Raw genomic sequence first — 18234 nt, forward strand, 5'->3', positions numbered from 1 at the left:
AGAGAAAACTCCATCATCGTCAGGTATGTTTGTTAACTCTGGGAAGGATTTTTAGTACATGTACTGGTGCTAAAGGCAAACTTTTATATCTTGCCTTTACAGTTTTCATGCATATAAGCCATAGCCATTTATTCTCAGAATAACTTGATTACTGAAGTTATAAATATATGTGTCTATAATATAAACTATAGTATAGCCCAGTACGGTATAATATAGATATTGTATGTATGTATGTATTTTTATCTTGCCTTTATTATTTTTATAAATTAATCAAGATAGTGAACATGTTGTTGTTGTTAGTTGCGAAGTCATGTCCGACCCATCTCGACCCTATGGACAATGTTCCTCCAGGCCTTCCTGTCCTCTACCATCTTCTGGAGTCCATCTAAGCTCATGCCTACTGCTTCAGTGACTCCATCCAGCCACCTCATTCTCTGTCGTCCCCTTCTTCTATTGCCCTCAACCTTTCCCAGCATTAGGCTCTTCTCCAGTGAGTCCTTCCTTCTCATTAGGTGGCCAAAGTAGTTGAGTTTTAGCTTCAGGATCTGGCCTTCTAAAGAGCAGTCAGGGTTGATCTCCTCTAGGACTGACCGGTTTGATCACCTTGCAGTCCAAGGGACTCGCAGGAGTCTTCTCCAGCACCATAGTTCAAAGGCTTCAATTCTTTGGCGATCAGCCTTTCTTACGGTCCAGCTTTCACTGCCATACATTGCAACTTGGAAGACCATAGCCTTGACAATACGCACTTTTGTTGACAGGGTGATGTCTCTGCTTTTTAGTGTGCTGTCTAGATTTGCCATGGCTTTCCTCCCGAGGAGCAAGCGTCTTTTAATTTCTTGGCTACAGTCCCCATCTGCAGTGATCTTGGAGCCCAGGAAAATAAAATCTGTCACTACCTCCATTTCTTCCCCATCTATTTGCCAGGAATTGAGAGGGCCAGATGCCATGATCTTGGTTTTCTTAATGTTTAGTTTCAACCCAACTTTTGCACTCTCCTTCTTCACCCGCAACAACAGGCTCTTTAGTTCTTCTTCACTTTCTGCCATTAGAGTGGTATCATCTGCATATCTTAGGTTGTTGATGTTTCTTCCGGCAATCTTAATTCCAACTTTTGATTCATCTAGCCCTGCCTTTCTCATGATGTGCTCTGCATATAAGTTAAATAGGCAAGGTGACAGTATACAGCCTTGCCGGACTCCTTTCCCAATTTTGAACCAATCAGTGGTTCCGTGTCCAGTTCTCACTGTTGCTTCTTGGCCCGCATATAGATTTCTCAAGAGACAAATAAGATGGTCTGGTATGCCCATCTCTTTAAGGACTTGCCAGAGTTTGTTATGATCCACACAATCAAAGGCTTTAGCATAGTCAATGAAGCAGAAGTAGATGTTTTTCTGGAACTCTCTAGCTTTCTCCATGATCCAGCGTATGTTAGCAATTTGATCTCTAGTTCCTCTGCCTCTTCGAAATCCTGCCTGTACTTCTGGTAATTCTCGATCCACATACTGCTGGAGTCTAGCTTGTAGAATTTTAAGCATAACTTTACTAGCATGAGAAATGAGTGCAATGGTGCGATAGTTTGAACATTCTTTGGCACTGCCTTTCTTTGGAATTGGAATGTAAACTGTAATGTAAATGTAAACATTAAGTATAGTGAACATACTTAATGCTCATTCCTCTTTCTATTTTCCCCACAATAACAACCCTCCCAATCTCTTTCTAAAAAGATAAAATTGCTATAAATAACAATTTACATTATTAATTATCATTTAGATTCATAAAAATAGAGGAAAGAGATGCCATACTGTTCTTTCATTGATCTTAGCACAGTATATTCATGTCCCACTTTTTCAACCCATGCCTTAAAAACCAGAGCAAACTATTCATTTTTAAGATATGAATTAATGATTAACTCAATAGTTCTCAAGTTTGTTTGTCACTACCCCATGAATAAAATTAATGATTTCATTGATGTCAAGGTTGGGAAGATCTAAATACAGAACCTACTTTTAATAACAGAATTTTAATCTGTATATCACAGATACTATCCACAATGTGCACTTGTGATTCTGCAAAGTTTGGGAATCCTGGACTGAACCATTAAGATCAAGATTTCTTCTGAACTCATGTTAAGATACTAAAACAACAACTTATTGAATATTAAATGATGTATTCTGCTGTACTGTGCTAAAAGGGATTATTTTCTAGTAATATAAGAGAAAAAGAAAGAGATGAATCAATTGTAAAGATCCCTTCAACAAAGAGTGCCATGATGAAGGGGGGATATACAGGAGCCTATGTTAGAGAGATAAAGTGAGGTGTGTGCTGCAGTGGAACATTGTGTACAGTTCTCTTCTATGCTGTGGTGTGTCCAGTCTTTGAAAAGCGAAAGGAAGTCTCACAATTGCAGTGGTCTTGTGCTTCTCATTTTATCTTTCACAAGTTGGGAAGGGGGGAAAAAGGAGACACTTCCCCCGCCCCCCAAACAGTGACAGGTTATTCCCACTTTCTAACTGGAGATTTTTCTATGACATCTGTTTAGAATTACTAAACTATCATGAGATAGTTTAGCATCTCAGCCAGTTAGTTCATTCTTCTTACCTTTTAAGCAGGAAATGTAGGCAGCTCCCCCTTTACAATTATCTAAACAGTTCTGTTCATTTTGGGTGCTGCCATACAGGTCTCATGAATGAAACCGACCTACAAATATTTTAGTACATAAATTATTAAAACCTCTTATTTGACTCTGGATTTGAGCCAGAATGAAGGACTTCAAATAAGAGACTCTAGTAATCTGTATATTAAAATATTTGTAACTTATGTTTGTGAGAAAGAATTAATATATAGACAACTACATCAGATGAGAAGTTATTGTACTCAGCTTAGGTGTTTTCAGACAAAATTATTTCCGTCCGTATTTGGGACCATATAAAAATCAGTAGTGCTTTCAACGTATGCAAAAGACACCCCAGAATCAGAAGGATAACAATGATATTCAATGAAAATAGTTTTAAAAATTTATAATCTACAAAATATGACAGTCAAATGCATTAAGTGAAACAAGAAATATGACAGTGTTTGGAATCTACCAGTACCCTGAAAGCAGGTGACTTTATTTATTTATTTTTAATTCAGAGGCTTCTCAAGAAAGAAGGGGAAAGAAGGTCTATCAGCAACTCAAAATTTATATTATATTTGTAACATTCAGTCCATCATAGATTTTTTATAATAATAGTCACACAATTATTAATATGAATTCTCACATACAATGCCTCAGCAAATGAAATAAATATTAGAATAGCTGCCCTGCTTTGTATTTTTTTAATGCAAATTTAAGTGATTATTTAGATCAGGTGTGTCCAATATTTTGGCTTGCCTGGGCCACATTGAATGAAGAGGATTTGTCTTGTGCCACATTCAAAATTTATAATATAGTTAATCTATATAAATAACAAATCTCCTTTATTTTGGGGTTTTTTTGTGGTGCTGCATTCCTAGCTGTCCAGGGCCACATGTGGCTCCTGGGACATGGGTTGGACATGCCTGATTTAGATGAGTAAAGTGGAAATGTTCTTGTAGTTATTTTTTTCATAGAGAAGCCAAGTTAGATAGAACTCTAAAGAAAGCAAATCTTCTTTCCTTCCTTTGATAGATTAAAAAAAAGACATTTCAGATTCAGCTAATATTCTGAACCCAGCACCCATTGTGAAAGATCATGGATAAAGGAAATGATTCTGTCATTACTGAATTCATTCTTCAGGGATTCACAGACAATCCCAAAATGCAGCTGGTTCTTTTTTTTATTTTCCTCTCAATTTATGTCATTGCTGTCTTAGGGAATGTTGGAATGATTCTATTGATTTGCACTAGTACCCAACTTCACAAACCCATGTATTACTTCCTGGGTAATCTCTCCTTTGTTGACCTCTGCTGTTCCTCAACCATTGCTCCTAGAATGCTGATTGATTTGTTAAGTGAAACTAAAAGGATTTCTTACAGTGCCTGTGCTACACAGCTTTTTTTCTATGTGTTTTTTGTAGACATAGAGTGTGTTTTGTTGGCTGTGATGGCCTATGACAGGTATGTGGCTATCTGTAATCCACTTCTGTATTCAGCTAAAATGTCCAAAATGCTCTGCCAACAACTGATTGCTTTTGCATATTGCATAGGCTTAATGGATACAATAGTATACACTTCCTCTACATTCCTACTCACATTCTGCAGGTCAAATCTCATTAATCATTTCTTCTGTGACATGCCTCCACTGTTTGTACTCTCCTGTTCTGACACCTATTTGAATGAGCTTGTGCTACTTATCCTTGATGGCTTCATTGAAGCATGCAGCATTTGTATGAGTCTTACATCCTATGTTTATATTGTGGTTACAATCTTAAGAATGCACTCGGCTGAGGGTAGGCGCAAGGCATTTTCCACCTGTGCTTCTCACCTGACAGCTGTTGGGATATTCCACGGGACCATAGTCTTCATGTACATTCGGCCCACCTCCAGCTACTCCATGGACCAAGACAAATGGGCCTCTATGTTCTACACAGTCGTGATCCCCATGCTCAACCCTCTGATCTACAGCCTGAGGAACAAGGAGGTGAAAGATGCTCTGACAAAATCAGTGGGCAATGTATGGACTTTTAAAGGCAGGAAACCCAAATAAATGTAAGGGGCAGCTTCATTCAGTAATAACCTCTGATCTAAAGAGGAATAACATCACTGGGTAAAAGAAATACATTGTGTCATAATGCTTTTATGCTTCTGAATATTATCTCAATAACAATCACAACTTATTTAACATAGTAGACTTAACTAATAACAATCTCAACCCTGTTGAACACCATTCCTTCAGTTTAATCAGATGAACTTTGTACTTCCAGCTCTTAGCCACTTCCCAGGCTCTTCAGCCACAAACAATGGTAGCATGGCAAGCGTCCAAGAAATGAGAGTTGCTAGTTTCATAAACCAAGATGATTAATTGTATGAATCACAGGATTAAAATCCTGTATAATTTTTGATTGTGGAAAGCCCAAGGGTGAAAGTCTATGTCAGCATACAGAGTTCAATATACATAAATTAAAAGTTGTTATTCATTCTGAATTTATCACATTGCAAGTAGTTTAACATGTAATAAACCAAATATTTCTATCAGATTTTATATTTAACCATAATTTTCATTTTTATGTTTAAAATGCCCATATACTTTCTGTGGAAAAAAGGACTACCGTACATGTTTAATTAGCCTTGTCCAATCTAAGGCAATATGGGATTTGGAGTCCAACATATATGGAGGGATGCTGATCTGAAGAGTTGTATTAAGATGTGTCCAATCAAAATAAATAAAATCAAATATTTTAAAAAATCTGAGTTTCTCCCCCTTAATTTAGGATATTTTTTGTAATTCACCAAGCATAAGAAATCCTGAGCTGGAATAATGAAGTGATTTCTATAAAATTCCTATAGCACTCTATAAATTGCAGAAATTGATAAGGCTACATTAAAAACTGAGAAACAGATAGGAAAAATATTTTACATTGGAAGAAGAAAACAAGGGGACAGGGTCACAAAAGTGTTTCAAAAATCTTGGGAGAGAAACATAACACCAGAACTGACGATCTTTCAGTAATAAGAACTTTTAGGCAAATCAATGAAACTCCTCCTCTAAATTATGTAATTGATTGCCATCGAGGTATTGAAGATTGTATAAGTTAATATAGGATAGGGCTGAGAACAGTTATTTGAGAACTTTAGCCCCGTTCCCCCCCCCCTCTTTCCAGGTAAAAGTCTCAATATCTTCAGGTGAAGACCATGAGTATAATACTTTTTTTTTCTTATGCTACATATTATCTCCTTATAGTCTTATTATGATCAGTTTCTGTCATGTTTGTTTTATTCAGATCTCCACTAGAGTTGGGTAGCCAACTCTACCCAATAGGTTTTAAATAAAACTATTAATAAATTAGAAATAAATCTCTTACCAAAATTATTACAGATCTCTTCGTTGTTTCATTTCAGAACCTCCTACACCTACATCTTGTGGAAGCTCCATTTTTAATAAGAAGCAGCCAGCAGTCCTGACCAGTGTTCTTAGACAAGAATGGAGTTTCAAAATAGCCTGTAAAAATGGCACTCAGAGTTAAGCCGCAATAGCCATAACAAGGGCAAAGTACATCATGGAGATGTTAACAAGAGAGAAATATGTTATAGAAACATTGGGAGTAGATTCTAGAAGACACTTGGCACACTTCCATTCAAAAGTGGCAGTACTAATGAGCTCATGGTTTTGTTCCCATAATGGTCAACAGCACTTCTACCTTTAATATATGAGTGGCCATCATCTTCATCATTATCATATTTCTAATGCTTTGTTTGATGCAACATGGTCAATAAAACTAATAAAAGTATGTTAATGTAAGAATAGAATAGAATAGAATAGAATAGAATAGAATAGAATAGAATAGAATAGAATAGAATAGAATAGAATAGAATAGAATAGAATAGAATAGAATAGAATAGAATAGAATAGAATAGAATAGAATAGAATAGAATGAGAGTTTGGAGGTCTTCTAGTCCAGCCCCCTGCTCAAGCAGGAATACCTATACCATTTCAGACAAGTGACTGTCCAGTCTCTTCTCAAAAACCTCCAGTGATGGAGCGCCCATGATTTCTGAAGGCAAGCTGTTCCACTGGTTAATTGTATCTGGTATTGTACCTGGTTTCTTCATTTAGGTTGCAATCTGCCAGTTCCATTGGCCCTACGCCAAGGGACAAGACAGGTTCATCTAATGGCTGTGGATATCGGCATCTCGTACCGTCCAACAGGTTCCATCTCTTTTGATGGGGGGGAGCTATTGCCCCCCTCAGAAAGACACCGCAACTTGGGTGTCCTCCTGGATTCACGGCTTAATTTGGAAGATCATCTAACTGCCGTGACCAGGGTGCTTTTGCACAGGTTCACCTGGTATGCCAGTTGTGCCCCTTTTTGGACTGAGATGCCCTATGCACGGTCACCCATGCCCTTGTCACCTCTCACCTGGATTACTGCAAAGCTCTCTAAATGGGGCTGCCCTTGAAGTGTGCCCGGAGGCTTCAACTGGTGCAAAATGCGGCCGTGCGTGTGCTTATGGGAGTATCTCGATACTCCCATGTTACACCACTCCTGCGCGAGCTGTATTGGCTTCCGGTTGCCCTCCGGGTATGATTCAAGGTGCTGATAATCACCTTTAAAGCTCTACATGGCTTAGGCCTGGGGTACTTACAAGACCACCTGCTGCCAATGTCAACCTCCCATCGCCCGGTTTGCTCCCACAGAGTCTGCCTCCTCAGGGTGCTGTCGGCCAGGCAATGCCGGCTGGCAACCCCCAGGGGGAGAGCCTTCTCTGTGGGTGCACCAACTCTCTGGAACGAACTGCCCCCGGAGCTGCGGATGGCCCCTGACCTTCGGTCCTTCCGCCGTGACCTAAAGACCTGGTTATTCCAACAAGCGGGCCTGGATTGATTGATCATGGTTTTTTTTAAAAAAATATTGTTTTAAATTGTTCTTATTTCCTATATTGTTTAATCCTCTTTTAATTTTTGTATTTATATCTTTTTAACTTTTTATTGTTGTGAGCCACCCTGAGTCCTCAGGGAGAAGGGTGGCATATAAATTTAATAAACCTAAACCTAAACCTAGTTCTGTGCTATCTAATTGTTGTTGTTGTCATTGTTTCAAAATTTCACAGGACACTTTCCTAGCCTTCTTTGGAGATACAAAGTTTACATATGTTCCTCTGGATAGAGGAAAACTACATCAGCTCCTGATTAATAAAATGGGGTTCTGGTCTCTTCATATGGGAAACTTTGATTGGCAGTTTTTTTATATACTTTGACTCTATCACTCCAGGATCAAATGCTCACCCCTCTGATCTAATGGCGATGTGAGAGAGGAAAAAAAACTTATAAATTAGCTAGAAAACACTAGAGCTCAGCAGATCTCCACTGGAGGGGACTCTTGTATCCTCCATTCTCAGCCAATCTAGTAAGTCCCAAAAGGGATATGCTGCCTTGATAGCTTTGCTGTGTCTTCTTCAACAGGTCACCCAAAGCTAGGAATAATTCACACCATCTTTCGCTTCTTGAAATGGACCTGGGTTTAATTCTTTGGAAGGTAGCTCTAGTGAGTTTCACAACCTTTTGCAAGACAGCATAAATACCATCAAACTATATCAGCCACTGATATAGTTAATCACAGCATCTGATTAATTTTCTTTATGCCGGAACTAAATAAGTAATGGTTTATGCAGGAACCTACTCAGGAACTCCCGAAACAACAAAACTATGCCTTTTTCCATCATTATAGAAAGCACTAGCCTTTTGAAAAACAGCATTGCTTTGTCATTATTTACATTGTTAGGTATTATTGTAATAGAGATTAACAGGGCTGAGGTAAAAGCCGCGGCAGCTTTTGACAGCTGTCAAAAGCTGCCGGACAGAACTACGCAGGCGCACCGACTGACAGTTCTGCACGCGCCTCCACTGACAGCTCCGAGCTGTCAAAATCTGCCGGCTCCGATTGGAGGAGTCGAACGGCGCGGGAACCGGCTCAGCCCTGATTGGCTAGCCTACTGACAGCTGCCAGTATAAATAAGAGCCATGTTCTTCTGTTGTTTGTCTGGTTCGGAATAAAAGTTAAACCGTTTAACTCGCTGTCTCGCCTGCTTCTTAGTCAAAGCAGTTTATGCAGGAACCTACTCAGGAACTCCCAAAACAACAAAACTATGCCTTTTTCCATCATTATGGAAAGCACTAGCCTTTTGAAAAACAGCATTGCTTTGTCTGCATCCCCAACCCATTTTGAACAAAGGAAATGAATTTGTTTCAAATAGGAACTATTGAAATGACTGCAAAACGAAGCTCACAGTGAGGAGGGGAACACTATATAAATCCAGCTGGGAATCCATGGAATGAGAAATCAGATGGGTACATATGAGAGGTTCTGGATAATCAATTTGAACAGTTTGGTAAAGTAGGGCAGACAAGAGCTGCCTATTCCTCTCTGGGAGAAACAGAGGGATGAGCAGGTAGATGCTGGGTTTTGTACCCTTCCTAGTGAGTCATAGAGATGTTTTTCCTCTAGTGGCCATTTGGGTGAAGATGAGAAAACTAGAAGGATGACTAGTGTGGGTGGATAGACTGAGAGTGGGTGTCCGAAAAGGCATGCCAGCAAATGATCTCTATTACATATTTTAGAGGCTTGCTGAATTCAGTACACACTTCCTGTACATTCTGATTATCATACTACAGATCTAATATTATTAATCATTTCTTCTGTGATGAGTCTCCACTTCTAATACTCTTCTGTTCTGATATATATATATTAGCAAGATTGTGTTATTTCCTTTTGTTGGCTTTGTTGAAGCAAGCAGCATTAATATAATTCTTGTATCCTATGTTTCTACTTTGAGAATGTGCTCCACTGAGGGCAGGCACATTTTTCACCTGCACTTTTTACCTGACAGCTCTTGGGATACACCATGGGTTAATGTTCTTTGTGTACTTCAGACCAAGTTTCAGCTACCTCATGGACAAAGACAAATGGGCCTTTATGTGCTACACAGACGTGATTCCCATTCTCAACACTTTGATCTACAGCCTGAGGAACAAGGAGGTGAAAGATGCTTTGACAAGTTCAGTGGGCAATATGCAGATTTTGAAAGTGAGAAATATATAAGGTGCAAGGATGGCCATTTGGGAGGAAAGCATGCAGAACACTTAACTGGAAGGTATGGTAACATCAGTGGACAACATGTGGATTTTTAAAGCAAGTAGTTCTACACAAATTTAATAGAAAACTTAATAATAACTTCAGCCACTTTGAAAAAGAAAAAAAAAAACTTTAGTGGAACAAAGAATACATTGTATACTCCTGTATTTCATACTGTGTATATGTGAAATCCTTAGTGTACTGAATTTTTTTTCAAAAACAAACACATTTTATTTGAATATAATAAATATTTCAAAGCATTGATTGATCACTTTATTTAATTTATTTATTAAATATTATATTAACTATAATTCATGAATACAAGTCCAAACCTCTGCAAAAATCACTCTTTCAGTTCAAAAAGAAAAGTTTTGAACTTCCAGCTGGTTCCCGCCTTAGCCCCTGCCCAGGATATTCAGCCATAAAAATCGTCACTTGACAGCAGGGCACAAAAAGAGGATTCCTGACAGTTCTTAATCAAAATACTCAATTGTAGAAATCACAGGATCAAAAACCTTTCTAACTATTGACTGTAGAAAAGAAAACATTGTAAGTGTACATATTACCCATGACTGTAATGTTTACATACTTAAAAATATCTTATTTTCACTGTTTTTTTTCCCTTTTAATTACAAGGATTTTATTTATTTAGGCAAATGACTAAATGCAATTCTACACAATGCGGTGGGTGGGGAGGAGTCCTGCTATGGATAGGGTTAGGGATAGGGTTAGAATTAGGGTTAGATCACTTTGAGGTAAGGGGTGAAAAGGGGTGTTAGGGCTAGATTTTAGGAGGTTTTCAAAGGAAAGAGAATATAACAGCTTTTCTTTCTAACTCTAACTCTACCTCAGGGATCACCTGCTGCCAGCATCAACTTCCCTCCGCCCTGTGCGTTCCCACAGAGAGGGTCTCCTCAGGGTGCCACCAGTCAGAGAATGTCGTCTGGTGGCCCCCAGGGGGAGGTCCTTCTCTGTGGGCGCCCCGGATTTATGGAATCGGTTGCCGGTCGAGCTCCGGATGGCGCCCGACCTTCGCTCCTTCCGACGCGATCTGAAGACCTACTTATTTGAACAAGCCGGCCTGGCCTGATAGGGGATGGGTTGGGATTTTACTGTTGTTTTTAATATATCTATTTATTGTTTTAGCTAGGCATTGTGTTTAATTCTTTTTAACTTTTGTATCTTTGTATTTTTATATGTTTGCCCTGTTCACCGCCCTGAGTCCCTCGGGAGAAGGGCAGTATATAAATAAAATTATTATTATTATTATTATTATTATTATTATTATTATTATTATTATTATTATTATTATTATTATTATTATTGTTGTTGTTGTTGTTGTTGTTGTTGTTGTTGTTGTTGTTGTTGTGTGGGCAGCAGTGAAATAGATGGGAAACTCCCATTCACTATGAAAATGAAACTAGGGTTAGAGCTAGGGTTAGTATTAGGGTAAGATCACTTTGGAGTAACATGTGAAAAAAAGATGTTAGGAAAGATACTAGGAGGTTCTGAAAGGAAAGAGAATATAACAGCTTTTTGTTTGGACTCTTTTGTGGCCAGAAATGAAATACATGGGAAAATCCCATTGACTATGAAAACGAAACTCGACTTAGGGTTAGAACTAGGATTAGGGTTACATCACTTTGGAGTCAGGGGTGAAAAAGGGTCTTAGGTCTAGATTCTAGGAGGTTCTGAAAGAAAAGAGAACATAACAGCTTTTTGTTCTAACTCGTTTGTGGGCAGCAGTGAAATACATGGGAAATTCCCATTGACAATGAAAATGAAAGTAGGGTTAGGGATAGGGTTAGGATTAGGGACAGATCACTTTGGATTAACATGTGAAAAGGGATTCTAGGAGGTTCTGAAAGGAAAGAGAACATAAAAGCTTTTGGTTCGGACTCTTTTGGAACCGGCAGTGAAATACATGGGGAAAGCCCATTCACTATGAAAATGAAACTACGCTTAGGGTTAGAACTATGGTTAGGGTTAGGGTTACATCACTTTGAAGTCATGAGTGAAAAATTGTGTTAGGTCTAGATTCTAGGAGGTTCTCAAAAGAAAGAGAACATAACAGCTTTTCTGAATCCATACATGACGTAGCTGAAGGATAGACCCGCGGGAAAGATTCTCCTCGCCCCAAGTCAGATTTTCGCCTGCCAGTGGGTCCATTTGGACTGAAAACTACCCCGGAGAGGTGGCTATCAAGGGGTGAAGCTTTGGGGACCAGGGACCAGCAGAGTCAAAGGAGCCCTGGGAATCGGCAGAAGAAAGGCAGACTGCATTTAGGCAGGCAGCCATTACCAGCTGAACGTCGGAGACAAAGAAAAAGCTTAGAGTTACAGAAAACAGCTGAGCTAGATGAGAATACCTTTTTTTTCTTGGCTCCTCCAAGATAAATACTAGATCATCTGTGAAAGCTTGTAGCTTATATTCTTCTCTCTTAACTTTCATAGCTTTTATATCCTTATTCTGTCTTATAGTTCTATTTAGTATGTCTAGTGTCAATACAAAGAATAATGTCGATAAAGGTCATCCCTGCCTTGTTCCCTTCATAATATTAATCTTTGCTGTAATCTGACACTGCCGCTGTTTCCCCACCACCCGACCCCACACAGATCGCCCTGCCACCGCCGCTGCTTGGAAAAGGCCTCTGCCGCCAGGATCTATGACTGTAGAGCAATTGTGTGCCACCCCCCACATAGTCGATCTGGGCAGCAGAGGCCTTTCCAAGCCTCCGGAGCTTGAACCAAGGCTACAGGGCGATTTTGCAGTGCCCCCACAGCACAATCAGTGCTCCGGAGGCCTGGAAAAGGCCTCTACTACCCAGATTGGCCATGGGGGAGGAATGCAAAATCACGTTTTCAGGCCTCCAGAGCCCAGATTGGGCTGCTGGTGGTCCGCAAAAATTGCTCTGCAGGCATACTGGGATTCGCACTGGTAGCTGCCTCCACCATCCCACCCGGATCACCCCAGCTCTTGCAGCTATGTAAATCCCAATGCAGAGCAAAAGAGAGCAAGAGCAAAGGCACACGTGGAGAGGCAGAGGGGAGCAGCCTAGCCCCACCTCCCTCTGGGGCAATGGCGTGCGTGCCCACTGGGATGACTGTGTGTGCCACCTGTAGCACACATGCTATAGGTTCCCCATCATGGGCCTAGACCTAACCGTAACCCTAGGTTCATTTTCATTTTCAGTGGGACTTTCCCATATATTTCAATGCTTCCCACAAACAACTTGGAACGAATGGATGTTAGGTTCTCTTTCATTTGAGAACCTCCTAGAATCTACCCATCACATTATTTTTCAGCCCTGACCCTAAAGTGATCTAACCCTAACCCTAACCCTAGACCTAACCCGAATTTCATTTTCCTTGACAATCACTGCTCTCCACAAACAAGTCAGAACGAATAGCTTTTATGTTCTCAATATTTTGAGATCCTCCTAGAATCTAGCCCTCACACCATTTTTTAGCTCAGATTCTAAATTGATCTAACCCTAACTGAAATCCTAGACTTAACCCTAACCCTAGGTTCATTTTCATTGTCAATGGGAGTTTCACATATATTTCACTGCTACCCACAAAGAAATCAGAACTAATAGCTATTATCTTCTCTTTCCTTGCGGAACCTCATAGAATCTAGCCTAGAAAAGTTATTGCCCTCTAACTGTACGCAAGCACTTTGAATTTGTTGGCAATCTGCATTTTACTCTATGAGTTCATGGTGACCAAACCCTAACCCTAAGTGGAATATTCCTCCAATGGTATTTTCCCATGTATTTTACCAGGCGACACAGATCAGGCAGGCTAGAAATGTAAGTGCCCTCCTAACAAAACCCAAGAACTCTGAGTTTGTTGGCAATGTAAATTTTGCTCTCTGAGTTCATGGCGACATAACCCTAACCCTAAGTGGAATTTTCCTCCAATCAGATTTTCCCATGCATTTTATCAGGAAATATAGATATGACAGCCTAGAAAAGTCGGTGCCCTCCTAACCAAACCCAAGTACTCCAAGTTGGTTGGTGATGTCCATTTTACTATCCAAGTTCATAGTGACCTAACCCTAACCCTAAGAGGAATTTTCCACCAATGGGATTTTCACATGTATTTTACAAGGAAACATAGATAGGGCAGCCTAGAAAAGTCAGTGCCCTCCTAGCCATACCCACACACTATGAATTGGTTGGTGATGTCCATTTTGCTCTCCAAGATCATAGTGACATAAACCTAAGCCTAAGTGGAATTTTTAGCTGGGACTTAAGATATTTACTTAATCATAGTCTCCAATTAAAACTATCACAACATAGCATGAACATGCAACCAATTATCTCCAGGATCTGAGGTACTGAAGTACATAAGGGACTATATCCCAAGTGATATGAAAAAAGATTTAAGATCTCTGCTCCTATTTACAAGTTTTGTAATAGCAAAGATGCCACTGATTCAACTCCAGGTAAGTTTTAATTACACATGTTTTATACAAATGTTGAGTTTATATTAACAATAACAATCCATACATGAATATACCGAGAAGTTTTTAAACTATACTAAAGTCAGAGCGAAGCTTAATTTCAGTGTTTCAATGGATTTATAATGTTTGTACTTTTGAGATGCTAAATCCTTCTTAAGACTTAATTGCAGATGGATGCGAACAGAGAAGAGAGAAAAATGCATCCATTGCAAAGATCCCTTCAACAAAGTCCCTTTATGAAGAGCAAGCCTGAAAATATTAGAATACAGATCAAATGACTAGAATCAGAAAGATTCTTTTAACAAGACTGGCTCATCTTCATCTTAAGGAATTCTTTCTTCTTGAATATCCGATCCAAGCTTTAATTAAGCTTTCCTGATCTAATTAAGTTGAGTCTTTCTAATTTAAGATCCATGTAAGCCTAAATAAGAATATGACATCAACTAGAAGTAACATTAATAAAATGTATCAAAGAATGGCAGGAAATTGCTTGGACCATTGTCTTGAAAAATGGAAAGGCTTCCTGCCTTCTTGTCCATGGGATGAATTGTTCAAGGGAGCTCTATAGGGTTTCCCAATTGAAAATCAGCCTCCAGGGCTTCAGTCCATCCAGACACCATCTAAACTCCATAATGAGATCTTTGAAGATTCTTTGTGGATAAAAAGAGACATATTTATGACATACATTATGTCTTTTGAGGGAACAATATAACTAGGGTATCCATTTTGCTCTCTGTTTCAATATGTGTGATTTCTTTACTCCTCAGAAAGGGCATAAGATTTTATCTTCCTCCAACTTGGTTTATAAGAATGTCTAAAGGTTTCTCCTTGACCACAATCAATAGGACCCCAATTACCTGTTTTTCACTTTGCCTCTTTAGAGGAGGTATTGTGAGGTTCTTCGTTAAGAATAATCTTAGCCAATATATTTTATATTTAACCAAACTGATAGAGGAGGTTTTGTTGGTGCACCTACTCTTCTACTATCTTTCTACATCATTGATCATGAAGAGATGTCAGTGAATATTTGGAGACATCACTTTGCAACAGTTGCACTCCCACCTATTATAAATGACACTGCCAATCTAGAAATATTGATTAATATTCCAAATTGATATCTTTGAAATACTGGTCTAAAATTTATTTATTTATTTATTTATTTATTTATTTATTTATTTATTTATTTATTTATTTATTTATTTATTTCCTGCCTTATTATTTTTACTCAATAACTCAATAACATATCCAACACACCACCCTCTCCTATTTTCCTCACAATAACAACCCTGTGAGATGAATTGGGCCAAAAAAGATTGATTAACCAAAGATTATTAAACAGTTTAATGTCTGTGAAGATTCTTAATCATCCAGGCCATGGTTATCTCAAAGGTGCTTTTTTCAAAAGGCAACTGTACATGGTTTTTTTCTTGAGGAAGAAATGTTTCGCTTCTCATCCAAGAAGCTTCATCACTTCTGACAGGATGGAGGTGGGGAATGGAAGGATCATATTTGTTTGCAGTTATCTGGTCATTAGCACTCTTTCTGAGAGCCATTGAGCCTCTTGGGGGTTTATCTGTGCCCTCAGGGTCACCTGAATCAGAATGCAAATGGGTGTGGAATCTTTTTGGAACTGCTGAAAGCATTGTATTGCAGACAGGAGATAGGTAGTGTCTTATCTTGTCTATTACAATAGTTCTCTATATCCACATTCTGGATAGAGAGAACCATTGGTTTCAAAGAGTAGTAAAAGAGGCCATCTATGTTAAAGCACATTGATTTGTGCTTAGATTGTAAGCCGCCCTGAGTCTTCGGAGAAGGGCGGGATATAAATGGGATTAAATAAAGCTGAATAAGGTAACAATATGATCCACCTATCCTGTCAGAACTAATCCTTCCATTCCCCCCCCCCATTCTTTCAAAACTGACAAAGTTTCTTGGATGACAAGTGAAACGTCTTCTTCAAGGAAAAAACAGTCCAGTTGCCTTTTTAAAAAAGCACCTTTAAGGTAAGTTAATTGCATATATCTACCTCCTATATTATTTGGCTCCACATAAAAAGAGGTTCAGCTATGAACACAAGCAACAGACACTTTAGGTACAGAAAGGTATGTCACTTGGGAAATATGGAGGAAAAAATTGTGGAAAAGCAAACACATGTTTTATTGCACCATAAAAGGACATGAAATTCCATGTTGTTAGAACATTGAGAGTAATGGAAACCAATAATCTTTTAATGGCTGGTGGAACCTGAAATTTAGAACCCAAAAAAACAAAACTGGGAAATGAATAGTGTGGGAATTTCATGTGCTCTATTAGTGCCAATTTATCATCTACCATTCAAAGGGAATATTGGGATAAATGGAACCTAAAATAGCAGATATGCAGTTTTCAAATGACCCCACCTTTCTAGGATATTTTGCAAAGCTTACAAACAGATGGAATAGGAGAAAGTATGGCTGCTAGCACACATAAATGCATTACAGTTTGACACATACTTTTATAGTAATTTATCGACTGTAGCAATATATTAATCGGCACCCTTCATTTGACTGAAATAGAAAATGAAGCAGGTATATTAGAATTTTATATATATTCTCAATGACTACATTTTTGCATAATAAACAAATTTTACCTAGCAAATATGCTGTATGCTGAGTTAGGTATAAGTAGTGTGGTCCCAACCCTCTTGAAAAAAATATAGTTTCTTTTTGCATGAAGATAGGAACACAGGTGAAGCCCTAAGTAATATAATATTCTCTCTCTTTACAAGGGATCAGACAGACACTTCAGGATAAGCAAATCACCTGAACCAATCCATCTCTTCAAGAAATCATGGATAAAGGAAATGGTTCTGCCATTACTGAATTCATTCTTCAAGGATTCACAGATAATCCCAAAATGCAGCTGGTTCTTTTTACAGTTTTCTTCTTGGTTTATGTCATCACTGTATTAGGGAATCTGGGGATCATTCTGTTGATTTACATTAAACCCCAACTTCACAAACCCATGTATTACTTCCTAGGTAATCTCTCCTTTGTTGATCTCTGCTGTGCCTCAACCATTGCTCCTAAAATGCTGATTGACTTATTAAGTGAAACTAAAAGGATTTCTTACAGTGGCTGTGTTATGCAGCTCTTTCTATTTGCTATCCTTGCAGATGCAGAATGCCTTTTGTTGGCTGTGATGGCTTATGATAGATATGTGGCCATCTGCAATCCACTCCTCTATCCAACCATCATGAACAAAAAGGCCTGCCAGCAAATGATCACTATTGCATATTTTGCAGGCCTGCTAGATTCAATGATACAAACTTCCTCTACATTCCGGCTATCTTTCTGTAGCTCCAATGTTATCAATCACTTCTTCTGTGATGAGCCTCCACTTCTAATACTCTCCTGTTCTGATACCTATATTAGTGAGATTGTGTTATTTACCTTTGTTGGCTTTGTTGAAGCAAGCAGCATTGGAATGATTCTTGTATCCTATGTTTACATTTTGGCTACAATCTTGAGAATGCGCTCTGCTGTGGTCAGGCACAAAGCATTTTCCACCTGCGCCTCTCATTTGACAGCTGTTGGGATATACCACGGGACAATGCTCTTCATGTACTTCCGGCCAAGTTCTAGCTACTCCATGGACCAAGACAAATGGGCCTCTATGTTCTACACAGTTGTGATCCCCATGCTGAACCCCGTGATCTACAGCCTGAGGAACAAGGAAGTGAAAGATGCTATGTCAAAATCTCTTGACCATATATGGATTTGGAAAGGAAGAAATTTTGTTTTACAATAGCTTGTTAGGGTGGCGATTTGAGAGGGAGGGACATACAAAAGATTTATCTAGAAGGTGTGATAAAATCACCTTGGGGATACATACATTTTTAAAGGATGTGGTCCTAGACAAATTTAATAGGTAACTTAATAAAAATCTCTATTTCCTTTTTAAAAAGGGGGGAGGACTCAGTGGAAAAAAAGAATACATGTGTAATGTGTCAGCCAAGGGTCAGAACCACAACCTG

The 18234-nt window shown here is 38.9% G+C and overlaps 2 protein-coding genes across 2 annotated transcripts; both read left to right on the top strand.

Annotated features, from left to right (window-relative positions):
* Positions 1 to 3712: 3712 nt before the first annotated feature.
* Positions 3713 to 4666, top strand: LOC308660105 (olfactory receptor 5AR1-like; the record flags this gene model as incomplete). The annotated part of the gene is made up of 1 exon (XM_081314325.1): positions 3713 to 4666. One exon carries the CDS (start codon positions 3713 to 3715, stop codon positions 4664 to 4666), a length of 954 nt encoding a protein of 317 aa, XP_081170451.1.
* Positions 4667 to 17048: 12382 nt separating this feature from the next.
* Positions 17049 to 18008, top strand: LOC308660107 (olfactory receptor 5AR1-like; the record flags this gene model as incomplete). Its single annotated transcript, XM_081314327.1, has 1 exon — positions 17049 to 18008. One exon carries the CDS (start codon positions 17049 to 17051, stop codon positions 18006 to 18008), a length of 960 nt encoding a protein of 319 aa, XP_081170453.1.
* Between the last annotated feature and the right edge of the window lie 226 nt (positions 18009 to 18234).

The sequence above is a fragment of the Vipera berus genome (genome assembly GCF_964194415.1).
Source record: "Vipera berus genome assembly, chromosome: 1".
NCBI classification, from domain to species: Eukaryota; Metazoa; Chordata; class Lepidosauria; order Squamata; family Viperidae; genus Vipera; species Vipera berus.